Source organism: Pteropus vampyrus, unplaced genomic scaffold (assembly GCF_000151845.1).
Source record: "Pteropus vampyrus isolate Shadow unplaced genomic scaffold, Pvam_2.0 Scaffold85, whole genome shotgun sequence".
Classification (NCBI taxonomy): Eukaryota; Metazoa; Chordata; class Mammalia; order Chiroptera; family Pteropodidae; genus Pteropus; species Pteropus vampyrus.
Window position 1 is genome coordinate 7,641,244 of NW_011888866.1, and position 26,516 is coordinate 7,667,759.

General features: G+C 34.8%; 1 protein-coding gene across 1 annotated transcript in view; it reads left to right on the forward strand.

The window, feature by feature from the left end:
- The first annotated feature begins 6 nt into the window (after positions 1-6).
- Positions 7-26,516, forward strand: part of RFX7 (regulatory factor X7) — a 110,344-nt gene continuing 83,834 nt past the window's right edge. The window contains exons 1-3 of the mRNA XM_011363442.2: positions 7-651; positions 15,984-16,002; positions 19,025-19,039. Coding sequence (XP_011361744.1) covers positions 494-651; positions 15,984-16,002; positions 19,025-19,039 — 192 coding nt within the window. The 5' untranslated portion in view covers positions 7-493. The remainder of the gene's footprint in view (positions 652-15,983; positions 16,003-19,024; positions 19,040-26,516) is intronic.

Genomic DNA, 26,516 nt, shown 5'->3' on the forward strand with positions numbered 1-26,516 from the left:
GGCAGTGTGGGGAGTGGCGTGGAGCTGAGTCTGGGGCTGCAGCAGCGCGGAGCTGCCGGAGTAGAGAGCCCCAGGGGCGAGAGAGGAAGGCCGGGCCGCGAAGTCCCCGAGCAACCATTCTCCTTGGATTTCGGGGCGTCTTGCCCCCCACCTCGTCTTCAGACGCCCCCTCCTCACCGCCCCCCCAGCCCCGGCCGCTGACGGGAGGAGGCGGCATCGGGGGGCTGAGGGGCGCCGCCATGCCTCTCCCGCGGTGAAGCGCCCCGGCCGTGAGCAGCCGCTCGGTCTCCCCGGTGATGTCCCCCAGGCGGCAGGCGAAAGCGACTCACTCGAGCCCTGGGGTAAAGGCCTAGCTTATCCAGCTTCCTTCCTCCTCCTCCTCCTCCTCTTCCCCTCCCCCCTCCTTTTCTCCCCCTTCGTCCTCCCTTCCCCGTCTCGTCCCTCACCCTTCCCCGCGCCCCCGTCTTCCCTCCCTCCCACCCCTCCAGCAGCGATGGCAGAGGAACAACAGCCACCACCACAGCAGCCTGATGCCCATCAGCAGCTTCCCCCCAGCGCCCCCAACTCGGGGGTGGCTCTGCCAGCCCTTGTGCCTGGGCTGCCAGGGACAGAGGCCAGCGCGCTGCAACACGAGATCAAGAACTCCATCTGGTAAGAGGATCCTCCATCGCTGGGGTAAAAAAGCCCAGGCACAATTCTGCTGCAAAGGGGGTGGGGGAAGGCTGGCGACGGGCGGGGAAGCGGAGGAGCAGGCTGATGCATTCATTGATTGTGGGTATCCAGAGTCGGGTGCATATTTATAGGGCCTCTGGAGGTGTGGGGACTTCGCATCAGCCCCTGGTCTCCATAGCCCCCAAATGTTTTTTGGGTTTTTTTTTTTGCCACCTCTTCAGTTGTAAGTGCAGATAAACAAGTTATTTGTGGTTTTCACTTATGTGTTAGAGGAATATGGGTCGAAATTAAGTCATCTTGCATGATGGTAGCATAAATTTGGGACTGAGGAATGTGAAATGTGTTTACTCCTTTTTGCAGTCATACAGGGAGGAAGAAGTGTATTGTGAATTTTCACCAAACAGACATTGTGCGTAGGAATATTAATAGGCAGCACAAAACCTAATGTGTCTCTTCCTTTCAGTTGCTTTAGCTGCTCTTTCTGGATGTTTTTGCCTTCTTTATTCTGATACTAAATTTCTTTTCCAGGAAGTTTATTTTTTACATTAATTGTGAAGAAAAGGCTTCGTTAGTATATTTTGTTTTAAGGTGGAAGTTCACACTGTAAAGTGATTTTTAATTTAAAAATATCTTTGAAGTAATAGTCTTGCCATTTCGTGTGTCTTTTTTTGAAACCTTAGATGAAATATCCTTTGCTATTCCTGTACTTTCTTGTATGAGAATTGCCAATATTTCTGCATTAAACTATGAAAGACTGATGGCAGTCTTTTAATAATTAAAAACACCGAGTTAAGTCTGTCCTGTTAGAGCCATTGTAAATATTCCTTGAACATGAACTTGGATTGTTTTTATAGAATTCTTCATTAACTGACATTTCTTAAAAAGTGTAGTGCTATTTTAAAAATCGAAAGCAATATTTGGGATTTGGTCTAGGACATTGCTTTTAATAGAAGTTTAAAGATAGAATTAAATGTGGTGTAAGAAAGCTCTGATTTTAAAAATGAAATGTTTCATGTCCATCATTGAATATGACTACTAAAATATCAAAACTCCTTACTTTTATATTGCAATTTCAAAATAAATGTATCATAAAACAGCTGACATTGCAGCACTGTATTTGCACACTTCAAAACAGTGACAATTTTTAAATAACAAAATTAAGATTTGTTATATAGTTAAATAATTTTAATTATTTTCTTGGCATGCATCCAAATTGTCATGATGCTAATATGAAGTAGGTCAGTGCAGGCTTTAATAGTTTCATACTACACAGTAGTTGGCAGCTGAGTATCTTGCTTTCTGTTTTAATTTTAAAATGAAGTTTAAATATTTTAAAGGAGTATTTTTTGGCTTTGACAATAGTCATGTTTTGGCAACTTCACTAGGTCAGATAAATAGGATTCTCGTGTTGGGGGGGGAGGGGAGCTTTATTTATTAATCAGTGGATCCCTTCACCCCCTTTTTAAAGCTGCAATTTAAAGGAAGAGATGGTTAATCTCCTGCTTACCCTCAAGGTTTCCAGAAACCAGGATGGGTCCCCCCCGCCCCCGCCCTTACCGCCGCCCCCATTAACTTGATGCAACCTTAGTGTACCTGAAATCATCATTGAATTGAATTAATAAGCACTTTGGTTTTTACATTCAGATAAGGGATATCCAACTTAAAAGAACTAAAATCTTTGTGAAAGACAAATTTAAAAAGCTGAGTTAGTTATGTATATTTTATTATGAGAATAATGAGAAAGGAAGCTTCATTTTATATTTTTAAAATGAGTAAGTCATATAGGCAACTAACTGAAGTATTTGAATAACAATGACAGTGGAGTGCTCTTTTTGGTTTTTTGGTAAATCAGGTGATTTAATATTCTTTCATTGATAATTTATGTTTACACATATTACAACTTAACTATGTTGACTTTAATGTGAGAAAAACTTATCTTGAAATAGAGTGCACTTCAGTTTTTGGTACTTGCTCTGAAAAAATAGTGGGCAACAAACACCTTAATCCCCAAATGTACAATTTTTTATCCTTATTTTAAAATTGTAATAGCACACTTACTAGCAATTAATTTTCAACTTCAGAAATCCTATTTGCAAAAATTATTTCTTTTCATCATTTGAAACTTTAGAAAAACACTAGTGATCATAAACAACATTAGTGGTTATATTTAATTATAGTCTCATATCCCCTGCTCCACAATACTGGATTTATATTATTCATCAAGTAACTATATAAAATAAAGACATTAAAAAGTGAAAGCTTCTTCAGTACTATCTAAGAAATAGTATACGTGTTAAATTAAAATAATTTTTAATAGATAAGGTTGCAATTCTTTAGGCATCTCATTTTACATTTTTAAGGCAACGATATCTTTTTATTGTTTTTTAAATCACCTGATAATGTTCTGAGAGATTATCAGTTTTGTACTATTGCATATATCAATCTTTGGTAACATTAATGGAAATTTAAAATTACATTAAACAGAAATGTGGCATTTAAAAATTATTAAATGGGTTTTGCATTTATGTTGATCAGAGTTTCTAAATTATTGGACTTGCCGATCCAAACAAGTCTGTACTTGTCCTCCTATTCTACAAATATAAATATAGTATGTGATGTAGGCCTTTAACTGGACAATGAGTTATTTATTATTTCAGTTCATAATTATTTATTTTTGTTTGTTAAACTAAAATGCTGTTTGGTAAAAGTATGCCCATGGTAATTTCAAGCATTAAATGAATCTATGAAACTAAGGTTAAGTATTCAAAGTCGAAATTATGGTACTTAATGAGATCAGAAACTATTTTTCTTAAGAATTGGATATATGTATTTTTAAGATAGTTATAGAAAATAAAATGCTAACTTGATAGTGTTGTAATATTTGTGTGGTATATTTATGAATATCTTCAACTGAGGTCCAAGTAATAAGCTTTCACCTTTCTTGATCTTCCTCATCCCCACTCCATAGACAAAGGCCTAGATCACTTGACACTACTCACTTGATAGGAGATTTATTTGCAGAGGTGTGTTTAATATTAGATATGATGTAAGTGTTATGTATGTTTTCTCTAAACAATAGAATTATAATATAAACTTTTTGTTAAAAAAAAGAAAACTAGTAACCCATATTCTTTTTTTGTAAATGAAGATTCATACTGGCAACTTAAAACAAAGCCACAACCCAACCTCACTGCAAATTTGTTTAACTTTCATTGCTCCCCTTATTGGTTACCCAGAAAAAGAATACCAAAGCAAGTTTACCAAAGCAAGTTTATCTTCTAATCTCCTAGTGTCTCCATAGTTAAAAAAAAAAAGAAAGAAAGAAAATTGTGTTTAAACAAAAATACAATTTACTAAGTGCTTTTCTTTTTCCTTTTTGAAGCAGTTTTACTTGAAATCCTGATAGAATAAAATTGCTGTGGAAAAAAAATCACATAGAAAAAATTACATCGCATCTCTTCTGCTTGCTTATGATTAGTTAGGTTTAAGAATAATCATACCTATATGGGTGGGAGGGATTAACAGTTTGCAAATAGCCTGTAACATAGACTATAAACCTTTACCTAGAAATTCAAAAGAAACCCTAATATATTATTGTAGAAAATTCTCTAATACTGTATTTACTCAACAAATAAATTCCAGGATTCTTAAAAGAATTAGTTGTTATCAATTGTTTTTATTTATGTAAATCTTTATTTGCAAGTAAGACCTTGGAAACCATTTCTTAAAACGGTCCTATAAAATGTGTCATTTTTCTACCCATTTTATGGAAACAGATAAATTGAATGACAGGGAAGCTGTATGATTCCTCTGATTAATTATCAGACTCTGGAAGCAGTGCGGAGGCCAGAGCTCCCTGTCTTTATTCAGTCTTGTAAGATGTACAGACTTCTGAATCTGTTCTTTACATTTCGGACTTAAAAGTAAAATTCTATACATGGGCATTTTGAATGTTATCAAAATTCTAATTAGTCTCGAATTGAGTAGTTTTGTTTAACTTTTCTTATTTCTTAATTATAGTTTTGTTTAACTTTTCTTATTAATTACAGTATGGTGATCCGAAGGTTTATATAGTGATGCCATATTAGTCCTGATTTCTGTCCCCTTTCTAGAACTTGGTACTTAAATTTCATCTTTGGGTCTGGGTCAGGCAATTTATTACCTGTCTGAGAAATAGTTTTATTCTTTCAACTGCAGTGGGAAACATTTACTGTAAAGCTCATAGCTTTAGAGTTTACTTTAACCATAGCCCATAGTCTTCATTTTGTTTTAAAATTAAAGACTTTCATATATTTTTGATGAGTTGGTAGACATGCTGTCTTCCCTGAGTTCAGCCTGTCTTCTGTACCAAGCACACCAAAGACTGAAGGTGCTTTTTGCTTGCCTATCTTGAGGCCAGATGTGATGGTTGCATCCCAACATTAAGTGTTTCTGATTCCAGAAAGCAGGCAGTTCCTTGCTTTCATCTATGATTTAAAAACTAATGAAATTGTTTTCTTTTTTTGACCAGAAAGGCAGGTTAAGCAAGTTCGAGCCCCTTGATTCTCTGGCTTTGTTTAGTTTAGGTAACGGATGTGTGTGTATAAATAATTAACCCATTTGCTTTCCCCATTGGGAGGTGTCTTTAATGATGTTATGTACCAAATTGAATTGGTTTCTATATCACTGTTAGTTTTTGGTCATATTGAAGGAAAGGCGTTTCACAGTGGTAGAAAAGACAGAAGTGTCTTATTTGTTATGAAACATGCTTTGAATAAAAACTTACGTCAAATCACTTTTGATATTAGAAAAATAATGTTGCACATTAAACTTATACAAATGAAAGTAATTAAAATAACCATTGTCATTTACTCAAGTCGATCCCTTTAAGCAAGAACAGTTTAATACTCACCTGAGGACTGGCTATATACAAAATACTATGCAAGAGACTGACATTTGAGGAATGTCTATTCACTTGTAATATTAACCTGAGCAAAATTATGCAATAAAACATTTCTTTTATTCAGTTAGGAGACCAGGGAAGGAAGTGACAAGTGCCAAAGTGTTAATTGTGGGGAAAGTGGACCTTCGTTTCTTTGTCTAAAAAATGAAAGGTTTATATTAGATGACCTTGCAACAAGTTCTTTTAGCTTAAATTATGACTTGTTACTAAATTAATATTGACAGCAATAATAAAACATACCATAAGCACAGTGAAGACTAACAGAATTAACTAATCACAGAAACCAGCAGAACATTTTCATTGGACAGATTATTAGGCTTTGTTAATGTTTCCTTTGGTTTCAGCCCTGGAGGGACTACCTGAAGGTGTTATTCACTTATTGTTACCTTGTTTAAGAGTTCTTTTATGTAAGATTCAGTCTGCAAATATTTATTGAGCAGGTATTACATTTAAAGTATTCTAAGAGCTTTTGATTATGCAAAAATATGTAAAGCTATGCAGTAATCCCTGTTGTTGGGGAGTTTACTTAGTTGCTAGTTGAGAGATTCCATTGGGTGGTTATTTGTGTGCACGATTTGTTTATGAAGAAGTGCTCAGTTCTTATAAGCACCTCACACAGGATCTCTTTCCTATAGTAATAATTTAATATTTTAAGGCAGTGCCGAATGTTGTATTGTAAATTTGGTTATGTAAATAAAAAAGGTGCATATTCTTTTCAGAATAATTTAGGGTAGGGTTGAGTTTCACAACTTTCCTCTTCATCATTTTAATGCATAATCATGACAGAATGTTCTCTGTATGAAAAACAAGACGATAAAATGGTTATTCTATATCTCTAACCAAACTAGACCAATCTTATCCAATGCCTCCTTTTCCACTAGTCTCTCTATATTTACTTGCTTCTCTTCTGCTTTCTCAGGTGTTCTGAGAGTTTAGGTTAAGGATGAGCAGCATGGACCAATAGGAGGAACAATCTTCCTGCCCTGGGCAGGATAATAAATAAGGAACAATAAGCTCTGAGGCCTTAATGCACTTGATTGCTGACTATGAGATTAAGATAGTTAACACTTAACCTTAACCCACATGAATAAAAACTTTAAAACATGACTTAATTTTTCTTTAAGACATTTATTTTTTTCTGTTTCATGGCCTGTGTACCTCCTATTTATAACAGGAAATAGAAAACAATGACACTTGGTTAATTACACAGAATACCTCTATCAGGCATCTATTACAGTAGTTTCTCTATATATTACAAAAAGTTGCATGAGAGGTGAGGTTTTATGTTCCTCATATCTTAGAACAAACTAAAAATGTACAGGTAGGTATTCCTTGATGTTTGAATCTCTATTTGGTTACCATATTTGAAGTGTAAGAGGTCGGAGGGACAGATTTCAATCTGTAATGTCTTTGAATTTTGGAAGACAAGAATTTATATGGCATGAAATACCATCTCCAAATAGCCTTATCTAAAAAAAAAGAAAGAAGTTACCTAAAACAATTTGTAATCTGTGTTTGGATAACAACAGTTCAGATAACAAAAGATGTTTTTAATACTCATTCCAACACAGGGTTAGCAAATTGATTTGAATTTGCATGCTAAATCTGATTGACTAGTGATGGCTACCCGGGGCATGGGGATAGGAAGTGATCGTACATATGGCCTATAATTACCTCCCCTCTTCTTTCTGAAATGTGTAATTTTTAGTATTTGAGCTCTATTGTAGGTAAAGAATCAGATGACCAAAACTATTGGTCATCTTAGAGGGTATTGTCCCTAGGGCTATGTCACTGTCATTTATGATACCTAAATTTAAGATACAAACCAAGCATGGAGAGCACTTAGGTTTCTCTTTGTTTATTTGTTTTTCTCATATCTTTCTGTGACTTTCCTACTTTGATCACTCGGTATTACCAGATAGCTACAAGATGAGAACAGAGGATTACTGTATTAAGTGGGTACTTCAGTTTGCACTATCTATAACCCTTTCTTTGCTTTCGTTATCTCGTTTCTCTAATTATGTCATTGTTGGTCTCTTTACTTGCTACCTTAAAAGCCTCTTTTTTTGTTGTTGCTGATATAGTGTCTAACTTTAAGATTCAGCTCCTGTGCCACTGCCTCAATGGAACTTTTCACATTTCTCAGGGAATAATGAGCTGAGTTGTGTAAATTAATTTTTTTTTTGTTTCAGTAATTTAGACTGCCTTTACCTGAGATGAGTCCATTGTAGTGAGTTTTTACTGAATTTAAGTGAAACATTTTTATTTTCTAATACGTAAAGTTCATAGGAATGCAGAGACTGAATAAACCTGAAACAAAGCAAATACTACATAATAAGTAATTTATAATATGACAATAAAATATTATGGACTAGCCAAGAACCTGTCATTGTTTTTGCAGTATATATGAAATTTTAAAAATTTTAATGGAATAAGAGTGTCACTTCAGTGACATCTTGTTTAAAGTTAGTGCCTCATTTAACTGTCAGATTAGTAGATGCATGATCCCTTTTTCTGAGGAGATATTAACAAAGAGTATTTGGCTAAATCCTGTATACGTACATTTCAAAGAAGTGAGAAAGTCAAAGATTAATCCTGAATTTATAGAATCAAGTGGTCAAGGAAAATTGAATTCAGTACACATTTGTATTTTAATTTCTACTACGTACAGACATAGGAAGATTAAATAGTAATAAGACACTATACCTTTAAAACATTCACCTCTTGTATGGTAGTTGTATGCATCATTAATTGAATATAACAAAAGTAAAATTTTGTTAAAAGCATTGCTGGTATAATCAATGGATATACTTATCAATATGCTTACTGGGAAATATTTCTTCCCACTAGCAGAAATTAGGTTGAGAATTGTTGATGACAGTAAGCCTTGCCAGTAGTGAGAATAATTAGAGGAAAATAGTTTAGGACAAAATTTGCTTGACTGAGGAGTGGGCTTTCCACCAATCAGAATCCTCTCACAAAGGTAATTTTAATGTACAAAGGCAGAAGAATATAAAATAATAACAGAGAAGAAAAGATAGGGTAGCGGTAGGAACTGAGATAGAGAACCAAGAACTGCTCCTGTAACAGTTTCGGAAGAAGACTGTACCCTGAGTCAACTCTCAGTGAAGTACAGCCATTTCATGAAGAGAATTAGAATGTTCGATGTGGGGTCCCTCATGTATCTCATTCATCCCATATCTTGGCTCCTGTATCTTGGCATCTGTATTTATATACTTTTCCATTATTGGATGCAGTTTGTTTTCTCTCTTTGGATTCATCCGTATTCTTGTGTTTATGGAGTTTGTTCTCTCACATACCCCATTTCAGTAACCATCATCAAACTGTTCTTTTCCACCGGCTGCTTTTCCTGTAACTTTATATATATCTGTGACTTCCTCAAAACAGCAGCAAATAACTTTAGAGAAAAAATTTTTGTGGTAACACAGAGTTGATCTCTCAATAACCTAAAGAGCTCATTTCTAGACATAAGAGAAAAAACAAGTAGGTAAGTGAATGAAGAATGTAAACACTCATTTTATAAGAAGAATAATATAAAGTTAACAAATATGCAAAAATCTTTACTTTCAATAATAAAAAATAATTAGGGCAGAAAAGTACTATTTATTGACCACTAAGAAAAGATTTAAGAAATATAGTAACTATTTATTGCTAGCTGATCTTCCTGGTTTTGCTTTCTTCCTTATTCCTTTCCCTCCTCTCCAGTACCTTAATTTCTGTCTCATTGTATGGTATGTAAGCCCACTCATATTTTTGGTGGAATAAGTTTGAACATTTTCAAAGTGTTAACTGTGTTTGCACCTAAATGCGGGAACAATGTATGATATTTCCCCCCTACTTTATTGTATTCTCCAAATTTTCTTAAATGAGCAAGTGTTATTTTTAGTTTGGAAAAATATCCAGACAAGTAAAATAATGCCCTTTGTCTACCCTGCTGTTCTTCCTTTTTAGCTGACCTCTGTCCACCCCCACTCAGCTAGATCTTGTCTCTGCTCTTGCACTTTTTAACTCTTGCAGTCTGGCTTCCTGCTCTTCTTGCCAACTCAGTGGGGTTTTTTCAGTCTTTATCTTTGATTGTGTCTCTAACTTTTCGTCTTGTCACTATGATTTCTTTGCACTTTGGAAACTCTTATTCCTTTTTGGGAACTGTCTTTATATCAGCTACTCTGCCTGGCATTAAGGATTCCACGGGCAAGGATATGAGATCCCTGTTTTCATGGACCCTACCTCTGATTAACATTTTTCCTGCTCTCTTCCTCTAGATACTCTTTAAGTTTGAATATCTAGACACTTATTTCTCAGCCATCCATTGTTTTCCTTTTTGCACTTATCTGCTAGTTATGAAATAGATGGGCTGAACAGAAAACTCACCACACCTACTCATTCATTCATTCACCAGAGTACATGGAACTACCACTGTCACCTTAAACTTGTCATTTTTTTCACAGTAACCTCTTTTCTGTGCCATGATGCCTTGTTACCTCAGTTTCCTTTCATGTGTAATTCTACTTCTTTTAATAGTAGATATCATTATTCCTTCATTCTGTCAAGCTAGCAGTATTGATTTCATATTTGATTTTTCTCCCATCCCCAATATTTTAACAAGTTGCCAACTTTGCATTGTTACTTAAATTTCGTCGTTTTCCTGTGTCTCTAGGACTTCAGTGCTTTACCATCTTATTCCTGGAATACTGCAGCAGCAACGTAGCTGCTCTCGGTCCCTGGCCTTTCCCCCCATTGAATTATGCTGTATACTGCTGCCAAAATAAATCTTCTAAAACATCCATTTTCATGTAGTTGCCTTCTAAAAACCTGTAACAGTTTCATTTGCCCACCATGTCTAAAGATTTCCATCAGGTCTCAAAGGCCTGTATAATCTAGCCCCATACAGTCATTCCAACCCTATTTCTTGCTGTTTGCCGGCATTCAACTTTAGTTCAGTCCAGCAGGCGCTTCACTGTCTGCCTTATGTTTTGTCATCCTGCTTTCATTCCTGCTTTCTGTCTTTTCTGGAATCTACACTTCCCTGTTTCCAAATCCTACTTAATCATATTTTAACCATTTTTGAAGCCACTGTACTATGAAACATTCTTTAGCTACTCTAATCCACATTGACCTTTTCTTGACCTCATGTTATGTAGTGAGTTCTGTACAATTAAGCACTTAAACACACTTAATTTTTGTCCTATGCTCTTTTAATGAGTTCTTGGAAGCTAGAAGCAACACCTTTTCATCTTTTTCATTTAGTAGTAGGTACTAGTGAATACCATTTTTGTCTACTATATTCTCAGGGGCACTTTATTTTTTTTCTTTGTATTAATGTTTCTATATTTGATATTTTTAATGTAATTTTCTCTTTAAATAAGTTATTAAACTCATGCTGTGTTTTACAGAATAGAGGGCTTTTATAGTAGTCGATTTTTTTAAATTGCATTGATGAAACTGAAGCAATCATTTATTAGTTTCAGTTCTAGTCAAATACCTTTCACTATATATCTAGGTTAAAAAATGTATGTCTCATGTGAGAGCCATTGTTTCTCTCATTTTTAAAATACTGAGCAGATGACTACTACACTGTTCAGTAACCTTTCATGAATAAGTATACAATAGTATTTAGTTAGAGTTTTGTGGACTGATCAGCTATCTGTGTCCCATCCTAAGAGGTAAACTTGGAATTTTGAAGACCCCTTCTCCCTCCTTAACATTGAACTGAAGATAGGTTCTTTAAAGTTTGGTCTTGGTAGAGGGTTTGACCTGTTTATTTTAGGAGCCTAGACATGAGGCTAAGGTAACCTCTTGAGTCATGGCCAAAGCCTGAAGGTGGACAGCAAAGGAAACCTGTGAGTTAAGGGCTTAAATAACTGAGGGTGGTGGATTTATCTAGAGATGACTACAAGGAATGACTAAAATAGGAAAACAGTTTTGAGGTCCTGAAGTGATTTGCGTCCATAAAAACAGGCTAGTCTGCTAGGGCTTTCTATCTGATATAGACCCTTTTTTGTGTGTTTTTTTGGTTATTCTTTGTTTCAGAGAGGTACAACAACTTATCTTTAAAAACCCTTTTTAAAGATAAGCTTAAAAATGTATTTACATGATGCTACTGGGTTTGTTAAGAGCAATGGTTCTTAAATTGTTATTAGCATCACCTGAGGACTTGTTAAAATGTAAATTTGGGGGCTTCACCTCAGAATTTCTGGAACAGAAGCTCTGGAGGTGTGACCAACAGTCTTTGTTTTACTAGCCCTTCAGGTGATTCTCATACTGAAATTTGAGAACCACTGGCTTAGAGGATATATCTTCTAATAAATATTAAGGCAACATGCTCCAGCAAAACTTTAGTATTCTTAATCTTTGAGTACCTCAGGTAGAGTTAATAACTCCTTTATTTTAATTTTCGTAGTATTTGAATATAATTCTACTATAGCATCGTTTACACTGTATTGTAAAAGATTTCCTCTAAATTGAAATTGTTTGTCTCAGTATGTTAAATGAATTAGTGTATGAATTGATGAATAAAAATTAAACAGTGCATAGTCATCGTTGCACTCAGCCCTGGTCAATTAAAAGACACACACATACACAACCAGTGATCACATGTGCAAGAAAGTATTGGATGAATAACCCAGGAGTCAGCAGGCCTTTTCTTCAGAGGGCCAGATAGGAAATATTTTTGGCTTTGTAGAGCATAGGTCTCTCTTGCAACTACTTTAATCTGCTATTATATCAAGAAAGTAGCCATATACAATATATAAATGAGGGGTATTTGTTCCACTGCTGGCAGAATTTGGCCTTTGGGCAGCAGTTAGTGGACTCCTGTATCTCATTGCCTGCCATGCTGGGAAAACTATTCAAAGGATGCAGATAATGGTTCTCAATCTTCACTCCCTTTTATTGACAAACAATGGATGATAGTCACCTGCTTGGTATTGTCTTGTAATTCTCCCTTAGGTAAACCCACATTATGTGTAAAGCATATTAGAATGCAAATGAGTAGGAATTATATTTCAAAGATAGCCTTAACTCAGCTCCCAGTGATGATAGTAAAGTATATTGACTTCTGGTTTCTGCTCTGACACATAAAAAGCTTGGAAGTCCTCACTCCTGTCATCACGAGGAAAAAAAAGCAGAACAAACAGAAAATCAACAACTCCTCTTAAATCCATCAGAGAATTGAGGTAACAGACAAACTGCTGCCTGGAAAACTAGAGACAGGCGGATGCAGAGAATCACAGCTTACTGTTGGCAGCATCCCTGGAATAGCAGTCCGAAGCTAAAGCCACTACAGGTTGAAGCACTTTAAAGTTTAACTGATGAATTGCTGGAAACTCAGCCTGGGCTAGCTTGAGAGTGTCCTAGTCTTATGGAAATCCCCACACTCTCCTGAGTTTTACCTCTAGGAGTCCTACTAGGCTTTCCCTGTTAAGATGGAAGTAAAATCTCCTACTTCCAGCATGGGGGAGGGGGGGAGAGGTAGTGAGGGGAAGCAATGGGAGAAGGGGAAAAGTAACCATTTTGAAACAACCCAGAGCTCCTTCTTTTTAACAAGGCTTGCCTTAAAGGAAACTTTTACCAGAGCCTAACCAACTAGGGCTTTACAAAAGCCTCATTGACCTGCGGGAAGGGCAATACCCAGTTCCAGAACCCTTTAGTCTTCCATATGGGGGAAGGGAAATACCTAATTTGGCTCACTGAAAGACTAAAACCTAATCATAGGACATTAGCTTGCCTACCCGCTCCACACACTTTATCATCACATCAGTAGGGCTCCTGTATAATAATAGGATTACTGATAAAAACAACCATAAACCTCAGACCTTATTTAAGGAGTCTCTTGAGACTCCCAAAGAGAACGTAGGAAACAAAAACAAGGACATTAGAGAAAATATTAGCCTCAGACACCACAGTAAACACAGACTAACTCCTAGCCAGATAAACCTAAGACTTCACACTAAAAGCCTGTCTACCTCAATTCCTTTTACCCAATATTGTCTGACTTTCAACAAAAAATTATAAGGCATGCTATAAAGCAAAAGACACAATCTGAAGAGGTAAACCAAGCATCAGAACCAGACTGATATATGACACAGGTTTTGGAATTATCAGACTGAATTTAATATCACTATGATTGATGTGCTAAGGGCTCTAATGAAAAACGTGGAAAACATGCAAGAACAGATGAGTAATGTAGCAGAGAGATTGAAACTAAGAATCCAAAGGAAATGCGAGAAATCAAACTCACTGTAACAGAAATGAATACCTTTGATGGCCCATCAGTAGACTGACTGGACATGACTGAGGAAAGACTCAGTGAATATGAAGGTATGTCAATAGAAATTTTCTCAGTCAAGAATTGAGGCAGTTTGTTACTAGTAGACTTGCTCTGCAAGAAATGTTTTTAAAAAGTTCTGTGAAGAGAAGGAAAATGGCATTTCAGAAACTCATATCCACATAAAGAAGAGTAAGAAGTAATAAATAAAAATAAAACTTTTCAATATTTAGTTGATCTAATAGATAATGGTTTGTTAAAAATAATCTGGTGATTATAGCTTATGGATAAGCGAAATGAATCACAGCAGTGTTATAAGGGATGGGAAGGAGGAATTGCGAATACTCTTAAAAGGTAGTTGCACTAACTGAAGCATCATAGTATTTGCAAGTGGACTTGGATTAGTCATAAAAATACACTGCAAACCTTAGAGTAACCACTGAAAAGATTTTAAAAGAAGTACAATTGATATGTTAAGGGAGCGGAGAAAAAAGAATTATATAAGATACTCCAGTAAAACCAAAGAAGGCAGAAATAGAAGACCAAAAAAGAAAAGAAAAAGCAATGAATTGTAAACAGTTACAAATATGGTACACATTAATCCAGCTATATCAATAATCACTTTAAATGTGAATGTTCTAAATATACCAATTAAAAGACAGACTGTCAAAGTAGATTGAAAAAACAAGATCCAATTATATGTTGTATATAAGTATATCACTTACAGACTCTTATACTTTATCATTTAGTAACAAATTGTAACATACTTCAGAACCTTTGCTATAAAAGTTGCAAGCAAATCGGGAGGTACTTAAGTTATAAAGAGCTCAAGGGAAAATGGTCATATTTTGTGCCCAGTTTTATGTACAAACTTTTATTTCTTCTATTTAGAATTAATTTTACAAGTAATTATTGAGCATTTCTTATGTAGAGTCTGTTTTTTTAACAAGCTTTAGTGAGATAATTTGCATACATTAAATTCAGCTGTTTTAATCATACAAGTCAATGGTTTTTGGTATATTTATAAATTGATGCAATTATCATCATGATGTAGTTTTAGAATGTTTTGATTTTTTTAGAAAGTAGTTGAAAAGTGAATTATATTGACAAAATTGATTAGAAGTAGGTTATTTAATTCCGGAGGTTCAAAGGCAGTAGGAACATTTTTTGTTCCTACAAAACATTGAAGTGTTTTGTTTTGACATGTTAGTGAACCTTAACAATAGGACGTGGATTTCTAGAAACTCAAAAGATGAAGTTGCTCTTGGCTCTGTTCTTTTTCTCTACCATCTTTACTTTATTCTCTATGGAGTAGGTTTTCATTACTTTAGATGTGATTTTTTAAAAAAGCTTCTATGTAGATACTGCTAAAAAAATTGTCTTAAGCGTTGCCTTGAGTTTCATTATAACTGGTTAAATACTTGTGTGAGTCTTCCTGTGGCATACATTATTTTCAGACATTTCTACTTTATGTAATTATAGAGCTGTCACTTTTCTGTAACATTTTGAACCATTGAGGTGATTGTACTTTCTTAAATTAATTTCCTCTTTAAGATGGTTAGAAAATTTCACTGCCAAGCATAAAAACTTATTAGAGTAACTTTATTTATAAAATCTTACATATTTCATAGTTTTAAATGAAAACAATCAATCATAAAGAGTCTGTGTAAGTGGTATAAGTGATTATAATGCATTCTGAAGTTAGTTACCTGGGTTTGCCACATAAGTCATAACTTTTTGAATTTGTTTCCTTTATCAGTAAAATGGAAATAGTAATAGTGCTTCTTTCATAAGTTGGTTGTGAATATTAAATGAGATAATTTATATAAAACATTTAGTGTAAGTAATCAGTAAATGTTGGCTGTTATTTTTTAACCACAAAATTAAAAGAACTTTTTTACTTTAACATACTGTCTGTTTACAAGATTTTATGATTACTTTGGTTTTTATTATTATATTACTGTACTGCAATAGGAGTCATATTGATATTTGAAGGAAGAGTTTTCCAGACAGAAGGACTAGCAAATGCAAAAGTCCTGAGAAGGTGACCCCAGGAGGCCAAGTGGTAAGACTATGGTAGAGTGTAACAGTGAGGTCAGAGGTAGAATAGAGGCAGATTTGTGTAGGGCCTTGCAGATCTGGTAGGCACTAAGACTTAGGCTTTCATTCTGAGTGAGATGGGAGCCATTGGAAGGCTCTAAGAGATTTGTTAAATTTCTTTATAATTTCTCATTGGGGAACGAGGGGAGGAGAAAAAAATTTGTGATATCACTGCCACATTTTTTTTTTTTTTTGAAACCTCTGGAAGTCATGACATGTGAGATCAGTGTAGCCTGACTTCCTGTTGAAAACAGTATTAGAGAAGGTCTGGCATATTGACAGCCTATATACTACTTAACTGTGCTCCTTAAGGCTTAATTTGGGGGTGATATGATTTCTTTCTTGAAAGCCATTTCCAGAAAATTCAAGATTAACTATGCTTTTATGTTTATTTCAATTCTTTAAAAAATCTTTTTTATCACTTTTTTTCCCCCATGGAGATTGTTAAAATTCTTATTCACTATTTCTTGTTCCTGGGGATTTTCAGAGAGTTGTTTTTTGTTTGTTTTTTTTTTTTAACCCAAACACAGAGAACTCCAGAAAGTTTCTCCTGTATAAAACAGATATGAGGACTCTCCAAAGGGAAAGAAAGCTCCCTTTTGTTCTTCGGTTGGTGGCTTACCACTCTTTCTGCCATCCCAGTGTTACTGTGTGAGGCAGTCTGAATTCTGGCGCTGCCCTGATGACACTGGAGATTCTCGCTGATGCACAGCGAGATTTAGAAATAAGATTTACTAAAAGTATATTTTAGAAGGAGAAGAGCCATGCTAAGGAAGGCTGTAGCCCTGTGTAATTTGGGAGGTGAAAAGATAAACGATAGAGTACATTCCAAAGGAGGAGCAGGTTTTCAGCGAAGAGGGCTATAACAACGCAGAAATGGGAAGGTCTCTATTATATTAGGGCCACAGTGGTGGTTACAAAGGTGTTCCTAGGTGATTGGCACGTGAAGTCATTCTGATTGACATTTGGCTGTTATATAACTCCCTGCCTACTGCACATGTGCTTACCCCAGAATTCAGTCCATTATAATTAGATTCATGAATTTCCGGGCATAGGCATGATATTATAATGATGGTACAATGAGTTTGAGGTTATGGGCAGGTTAGAGTAGTACTTTCTATGCAAATGTCTGTGGCCAGACTAAACCAGCTATAGGTTTGTGACCCTCTAGTCCTTTGTCTCTCAGGATGCAGGAGTAATTCTTTAACTACAAATGGAGTGTTCTTTGGGCTGTCTCTGGGCTGTCTCTGGGCTGGGCTTTCGTTCCTTCGTTCCCCCATTGCTCATGTCTGACTGACTACCTAATACCAGTGTTGGGTACCACTTTTCTTTGGAGCTGCAGTTTTGTTTTTATGCTCTTCTCTGGAGGGTTTCATACAGTATATGTACAATTATTTATAGTTTTTCATTCTGTAGATCATGATAAGGAAATCTTTGGATACAGACTTGAATACTAGTGGGTAATTTATATCAGGGTACACTTTTGTGTTAAATAGCAGGTCTTTTTGCAACAATATGGATAGACCTCAAGATAATCATGCGAAGCGAAATAAGCCAGACAGAAAAAGTTGAAAATCACATGATATTATTTATATGTGGGATATAAACCTAAAAGCAACAGATGAGCAAGACAAACAGAGACTCATGGACATGGACACCAGAGGACTATAGACTAGTGGTTACTAGTGAGGTGGGAGAGGAGGGGGAGATAGACCTTGTAAAGAGGGTCAAATACAGGGTTTAAGGGGAGGGTGAAGTGGGTAAAGGGGACCAAATATATGGTAGCTGAAGGAAACTGGACTTTGGGTGGTAAACACACAATAGAATATACAGATGTCAAATGATAATGTACACCTGAAAATTATATAATTGCATTAGCCAATGTTACCCCAATGAACTTAATTAAAAATTAATTAATTAATTAATTAAATAGTGGGTCTTAACAGTGTGTATTTACAATTTTCTCTCTATATTTCTTTTCTTGCTCCATCTTTGCTTCTAGCATATTTAAACCGTGTTTTTCTTTCTCAGTTCTTTCATCACTTTTTTTCCCCTCTAGTTCCGCTTCTGAAGTTAGCACATAGTATCTGTTGTCACCTGTCCCTAATCTATTCCTTGCTTTCTTTCTGATTTCTGTCTGGATAACTAATGTTGGATGTCTACACTTGTACTTTTTTTTAATCTTTATAGTTAATCACCAATTCCTCACTTCTCCTTCTAGTTATTAGTTTAGGCAGACTCTCTGCAATCTCAAAATATCTGCATTGGTCTATTATATCAGGGGTCCCTAACCTCTAGGCCCTGGACTGGTACTGGTCTGTGGCCTGTTAGGAACCGGATTGTACAGAAGGAAGTGAGCGATGGGCAAGCGAGCAAAGCTTCATTTGTTTTTGCAGCCACTCCTCAACACTAGCATCACCACCTCAGCTCCACTTCAGATCATTAGATTTTCATAGGATCACCGGTCCCTGGTACCAAAAAGGTTGGGAACTGCTGTGTTATGTCCACTGCTTTATACTTGTATTTTGTAAATGTGGATCATATAGTCTAAAACAAGATACATAATTTCCAGTGAATTATGAAGAGAAGTCATTCCTCACAGCGTTCCATGTTAATACAGTACTAGGTGTTTATAGCAAATAATTCAGAACCTCCTGGTTGTCTCCTTGAATTTTTTCTCCATCCCCTTTTTGTTTTATTGTCTTCTCTTCTCTTATTCTTGTCCTTTCCTCCCTCTTCTTTTACCTTTTAACTCTGTCTCCCACCTTCCATTCTCCATTAAAAAAAACACTTATCTATATAATTTATTAAAATGTTATGTCTGCGTTTCTTACATTTAGAATCTGAGAAGTTGACAGCTTTATATTTCTTTATCAGGTTGTTTGGAAGCCTAATCAGGTTGTTTAAGAAAAGATGTGGTGAGCCTCTGATATGAAAAAGATTATGCAAAATTATTTAATAATGTACTGTAGAGAAAGTATGAGGCGGCAGGCAAGTTTAACAGAAGGAGAGGATTGTGCTAGGTTGATTGCTTGCTTGCTTTAGTCTCCAGCTATAAGGTTGCCAAATTCCGAACAGTTGAAGACAGAGAGGAATTAAGCTGAAAGGACACTGTGAGATTCCTAATTCCTGAAGTGAGATGTGAAATGTGGTGAAGTCTCTAAAGTTTCAACCTGTTTGGATAGAGGTAGAACTTATGTCTTGCTTTATTTAAATAATAGAATAAGTTCTCTATAGTTTTTGAAAATCATTTTTTTAAGGAAATTGGAATGTGTTTTCCAGCATTTGCAGTGCAGTATGAAGAACTTGGATGGTTCAGCCAACTGCTCTCCTGGAGGTAGACAATGAACTATGAGGGACTATAACTGAAACCCAGCCAGCGAAATCCAGTTTTATAGGAAATCATTCTGAGATGTCAGTGCTATAATATGTTTGCTGGTTGATTTTGTAGCTGAGGTTACGTCTGATAACCTAAGAGATGATATGGGCTCTGGAGTGATTGTGACAGATTGAAAACAAAACAATATATTTTGGACCTGCATAGTTTTGGATTGCAGTTGTTCATACCCTGAGTCCCAAATTTAAAACTGTTTTACTTTCAGTAATATTTAATAATGAAACCTTTTTTATTATTGTCACATCTTGCTTGTTACTTCATTCATGTTCTTTTTAAAATTTAAATTCATAATCAAGTTGTATTTCAATTATAATACAAATATGTAAGAAAGAGGGCATCACAGATCAGCATGAAGATCATTTAAAAAATGATATTAGTGTGATTGGTTAAATTTAGAGCCTCAGCTCATAGCAGTCATCAACATGGTTCCATCTTAATAAATGGTTTTAAAAAAAAAAAAACCCTGGGATGATTTTTTAAGAGCCTAGAACAAAATAGAAGTGAATTTCTGGTGGACTGAAAGGTTTTTTTCTATTAGAAGTATTTCAGAACAAACCAAAAAAATTTTTTACTAATTAAAATCAAAAAGGAAAACCTTAAGTATTCAATTTTTTCACCTTCTAGTCTAAATTAAAAGACAAATTAGAACAATAAAATTTGAATGGTTATGCTGCTGTTAAAAATGTTCAAGGAGAGTAAAAGAATAAAATCTTTTCGTAGAATATTAGTGAGATAAAAGAGCAGCAGAATTACGTAGTCTCACACATAACCAAACACATAGGCATACACACACACACCCCCTAATCTTAGAAAAAGTGAATGGGAGAAAAACACACCAAAATATTGCCTTTTAATGTTGGGAGTAGCGATATGGGTGATTTTCAAAATAATTTATTTTTTATGTATTTTTGAGCCTTTCTGAAAAAAGCAATTTACTTTAAAAAATATATTTTTAAATTGCTTACAGAATCAAGTCCAAGCACTTCATAATTTGTTTCCAGCTTGGCTTTCCACCTTATCTTCTCTGTCCTCCTTTCTCTTCACAGTGTCTCTAACACGGATTAGCACAGTGCTTTTTACAAAATTTTACAAAAATTTTAATGTCAATACCTTCAACTTGTTCCATTTCACTACATGGCCCACCACATCTTAATTGTATTAGGTCCACCTGTATCACATGTTTAGGCTGTATGCCTATCCCTAAAAGATTTCTTTCCTGCGAACCCCTTGCTTAATAGATGTTTTAGAGTATTAGTGTTCTTGTAAAGGACTGTTGTACAGTTTTGCATCTCTCTCCCTTGGCTTTGGCTTTACCCATTAGCGATAATGCTTTGCTTTTCCCTTTGCATATTCAAAGACAGCTTTCAAGACCATAATTAATCTACTCCAGTTTATTGTATTCTTTCCAGTTTTCCCCCCTATTTTTACCTTATTCTTTCAGTATATCACTTATCACAGTTTGTACCTACTATGTTTTTTTTAACTATGTGCGTCTTTCTTTCCTAGTAGATAACTGAGCCCCTGAGGAGCAACAACCTTATCTTATTCATCTTTGTATTTCCCAGAGTGCTATGTTAGCATATATTTATGGTCTTAAAGTTGACTTAAGTAATAACTTACCACAGTCTGAAGCACTAGTCAGAAAGATTTTTAGTCCATTTACCCATATGCTTTTCTTCTTGTTTGATATGTAATTTTAATGAACCATTTTTTTATATCTTAAAAGCAAACATGTTAATTGCAGAAAATGTAAAAAAACGAAAAAGAATTTATTTCCATTATTTATAAAACATGTTTCTTTTGATTCTTTTTTTTTTCTATAAACAACTTTTTTGTTAGTTTTGGTCTATTTTAAATGATACTGTATAATATATCCTTCCTTAATATTCATCTAATCATTCATTCAACAGATATTAATAAGTATCTGTTACTATGCAGGTATTCTTTTAGAACTCGGGTTATATCAGTAAACAAAATAGTCAAAAATTTCTGCTTTCATAAAGCTTGCATTATAATGAAGAGGGACATAATAAACAATAAATAAAACATATATATTCTATGTGATGTAATGGTAAATTCTCTAAAGAAAAGCAAAGCAGGAAAAGAAGGAGTATATATGTCAGCGAGAAGATGACAATTTTAAATAGGTTGGTTAAGGGACCCTCACCAGTGTAACATTTGAATAAAGACCTGAATTTATGGAGTAAGCCATGTACATATCTGGACATAAAGTATTTATAATGGTAGAACCTAAATGTCCAACAAAAAGAGAATGCTTATTATTTTAAAATTATTATCAAGATTATGTCACATGGCCATAAAGAGATCCTGTTGCCAGTTAATATATAATGACTTGGGGAAAATGCCCACTATGCAGTGTTAACTGGGCAAAGCAAATATAAAACTAATTTCACCTTAATATTAAAAAACATTTTTATACACTTGTATATATACAAATATATGACTGTAATTAGAAGAAAATACACCAGAAGTTAGCAGAAGTTCTCTGTGGGCTGTGATCTTGGTTTAATTTTTTTTTTTTTTATTTCTCAGTTTTCTTAATGATTATATGTTATAATTTTTTAAAGGCTTAAAAATTAATTTTGATACATCTTAACTTTCAGGTCCTGCCGTAATGGAGTAATGGGTATTGAGCTTATCCTTTCTCCATAATCAACTCTAAAACTGGATAAAATATATGAAGTAACTGGAGCTTTTCTTATCATTAGATACCAAAGCATAATGCTGTGATATTTTGTTGTTATTATAATTTTTTTTTATTTTTGAAACAAATAGTTTTTAGATGTTATTTTTTCAGCATGCAATTTCCACTCTCCATGTCTAGTATAGAATAGAGGAGGGTTTGTATTTATAGAGGTGTATTTTGTATATATAATAGAGGTATTTTAAACCAAGAGTTGACTAGCTAATTCATTCAGAAAATATTGTTTGCTCACCTACTATGAAAAGCATAGTTTAGTTCTGAAAATACAGTGGGAAATCAGTTAGACTACCCTTGGCATTACTTTTTCTTCTTCATTTAACCTGTTAACCCCCTTACTGGTTTTTCCCACCACTACCCCCCTGCCTCTGGCTACCACCAATCTGTTCTCTATGAGCTTTTTTCTTTTAAGGTTCCACATATAAGAGAGATCATACATTATTTGTCTTTGATTTATTTCACTTAGCATAATACCTTTGAGGTGCATCCATGTTGTCACAAATGGTAAGATTTCATTCTTTTTTATGGTTAAATAATACTCCATCACATATATCACAATTTCTTTATCCATTCATCCAACTTAGGTTGTTTCCATCTCTTGGCTATTATAAATAATGCTGCAGTGAACATGGGAGTGTATGTATCTTTATGAGTTAATGTTTTTGTTTTCTTTGGATAAATACTCAGAAGTTGAATTGCTGGATCATATTGGAATTACAGTACCAATTTATAGTCCCACCAACACTATAGAAGAGTTCCCTTTTCACAACATCCTCACCAGCATTTGTTATCTTCTGTCATTTTGCTAATAGCCATTTTAACAGGCGTGAGGTGATATCTCATTGTGGTTTAGCTTTGCATTTCCCTGATGATTAATGATGTTGAGCATCTTTTCTTGTATGTATTGGCTTCTTTGGAAGAATGTCTATTGAGATCTTCTGCCCATTTTTTAATTGTATTGTTTGGCTTCTTATAAGGGCTCTGATCCTTAAGAAAAAGAAAATCCAAGAGGCAAACTCACTCTGGCTTTCCAAAATACAGCTCAGGGAAGTAGAGCCCAAACAGAGACCAAAAATCTAGCAAGATGGAGGAAGCAGTGATTGGAATGCATGGCTGCTGAAGCAACTGAAATTTGGGGTACTAGAAAGGAAGAAGGTTCTTGGAGAAAGAGCTTCAGAAATCTCCACAGGGATCCTCAGATTCTTGGGCTGAATACTGAACTCTACATGTTCAGGGCTGGTCTCTTTTCAGGAGCAACTACTGGGGCCTGAAAGTCAACAGGAGATTCCAGAGGTCACACTGTACTAAGCGACAGAATTTCAACCAGCCAGATTAGAAAGACCTTGCTGAGCACTTTGGGCACTAGTTTAGACCTAGAAAGTCTTATATTTTAAGACTAAGGCTACTCTACCCATAAAGTAAGAGCTATTCTAGTCCCATTCTAAAACCACCCTTCAAAAGTATCAGGTTGAGCTACCAGTAAGTTAACTTTATGCCAGAACAAAACACACTTTGAAGGAACTCCAGTCAACAACATAGTACCCACAATGTCCAGCCAAATAAAAAATTATTAGACATGTGAAGAAGCAAGAACATGCAGCTCATTTCTAGAAGATAAAAACAATAAGAACAGACCCAGAAATGACAAAGGTGTAGTATTAACAGGTAAATATTTAAAATTGTCTCTGGTAAATATTTTTAAGGATTTAAAGGAAATGATGGGCATGATCGGGCACAGGCAATCTCAACAGAAGTGGGAATTTAAATAAGAATCTAATGGAGAATCTAGAACAGAAAAAATTTATTATCTGAAATGAAAAATTCACTGGATATGTTTAGTGGGAAATTGGAAACTGCAGAAGAAAACCAGTGAATCACAGAAAAAGGAGAGGGGAGGAAAAATAAACAAGCCTCAATGAGCCATGGCCAATATTGACTGGTAGAACATATGTTTAAGTGGAGTCCAAGAAAGAGAAGAGAGATTAGAGCAGAAAAGTATTTAAAGATACAATAGTTGAAAGATATTCACATTTGATGAAAACCTACAGCTCTGTGGAGGTCAACAGACTCCAAGCACAATAAACACAACGGAAACCATACTAACATATCTCAAGTCAAATTGCTGGAAACCAAACATAAAGAGAACATCATGGAGATAGCAAGAGTAGGGGAAAGACACATTACATCATACATAGGGGAACAGTAATAGGCATGAACACTGACTTTTCATGAGAAGTAATAGAAATTAGAAGACAATGGAATATATTTTTTAAGGTGCTGAAAAAAATAACCTGGAATTATAAATCAAACAAAATATTTTTCAGCATTAAAAACTGCTTTCAGATGAGCAGAAACTAGGAGAATTCATCACCATCAGACTTAACTAGAAATAATGCTAAAGAAGTCCTTCAGGCTAAAAGGAAACACTCGTCAGAAATTCAGCTCTAAATGAAAAAATGAAGAGGGCCAGAACTGGTTTTTATATAGGTAAATATAAATAACATGTTTTGCTTGTTTCTTTTCTATAAAAATTCTATAAAATATTTCCTCCTGAAAACAAAACTGTTAGCAATGTATTATGGTTTTATAACACAAGTAAAAAACATGACATAATAGCGCAGAGGATAAGAGGAAAGCAAGTTGAATTGGATTGTAATATGATGGAGTCATATATTAATTGAAGTTAGACGGTGATAGATTAAGGATATATATTGTAAATCTCTAAAGCAATCACTGAACAAAGTGATCTGGCTAAAAAACCAACAGAGATGATAAAATGGAATACTTAAAATTACCATATGAAGCAAAGGTGACCATATTAATGTTTATCTTAGATGTAAATATACTAAACACCAGTTACAAGGCAGAGATTTTCATACTAGATAAAAATGCTAGGCCCAATTATATACTGTCTATAGGAGGTGTACTTTAAAGATAAAGACTAAATGTAAAAGGAAGGAAAATAAGACATATTATACGCACAAACACTAATTATAAGAAAAATGGAGTTGCTCTATTAATATCCAAAAAAGTAGTCTTCAACATAGAGAGTATTACCAGTAATAAAGACATTTCATGATAAAAGAGCCAATTCATCAGAAAGGCATACCATCCTAAATATGTATTCATGCCATATAATGGAGCTTCAGTATACATCACACAAACTGATTAAAGCAAGAAATAAAAGTAAATATTGTAGTCTTGCCAGTTAATAACTGAGGTATTATTACATTATAGCTTTTTATAATCAACTTCAGAAAGGTATTAATGCCAGTATATTGCCAACCTCTCTTTCTCCTGCTCACTAATTATCGCAACTGAGTTCCTTCACTCACTTGTATTTGTTCATTCACTGTTTTAATATACATTAAATCTTTAATTATTCAATTAGGTCTTTCTGTTACCTGGTATTGATAAATACTGAGAATATAGGTTTGTATTAAGCCAGACCTAGGTTTGAATTCTGGTTCCTTTTCTAGATTTGTATTTCTTTGTACCTCATTCTATAAGCAATGTCTATAAAATACTGTGAACTGGCACTCGGTACGTGATAGCATTATCATCTGGGAGAGTTTTTGTTTTGTTTTATTATTTCGAGAAGGTTTCTTTTAGATGGAAGTGGTTAGAGCCTTCTTATTGCTCACTGCACATACTATTAAAGTTTAGTCTCTACTTCCTTCCCAAGTGGAGAATAACTGTACTCTATTTTGTTATCCCTCTTTCCTTCTAGATGCTACAGAGCTATAAACCAGGCTCACTTTTTTCTCCAGTCTCCCAGTTCATAAGACTGCCAGTGCATTGCCCCAGCTGCAGTTTTCCAAATGAGCTATTCACAGCCTAGGGACACTATGTTTCTTCTGTTTTTGTTTTAAGACTTAAGAGACTATTGTTGTGGACAATAGGCAGTAGTCAGTAAATTGCTGAAGGACTCCTTAGGACTCTTCTTTTAGGGAAAGTATAGGGAAAGATTAGATTAAATCTCAGTCATTACTGTATAAGGAGGAAGGCAGGAACAAGGAATTTGGACTTCTTTTAATATGTGAATAATTGAATCTGAGAATTAAACTGATGTATTGCTCATGTAATAGACATTGGCGCTGACTCATTATTGAAGAAATAATAAAAAAGAAAAACTATGATAGATTGGTTTGGTTGAATAAAAGAATATTGATTACTATCATTTATATGAGCTATTTAGCATTTGTGCCTAAATACTGTGCCACACACACACAAAAAATTATACATATTATTAAATTTATGTGAAATTAAAGCTATAAACAAATAAATCTTACATAGCATGGATTTCTGTTAATGCGTTCTCAGATATCTTAACTGATACTCAAATTATATGGACATTGACTCAAAAATTAAAATATTTAGTAGAAAAAATAAAGCA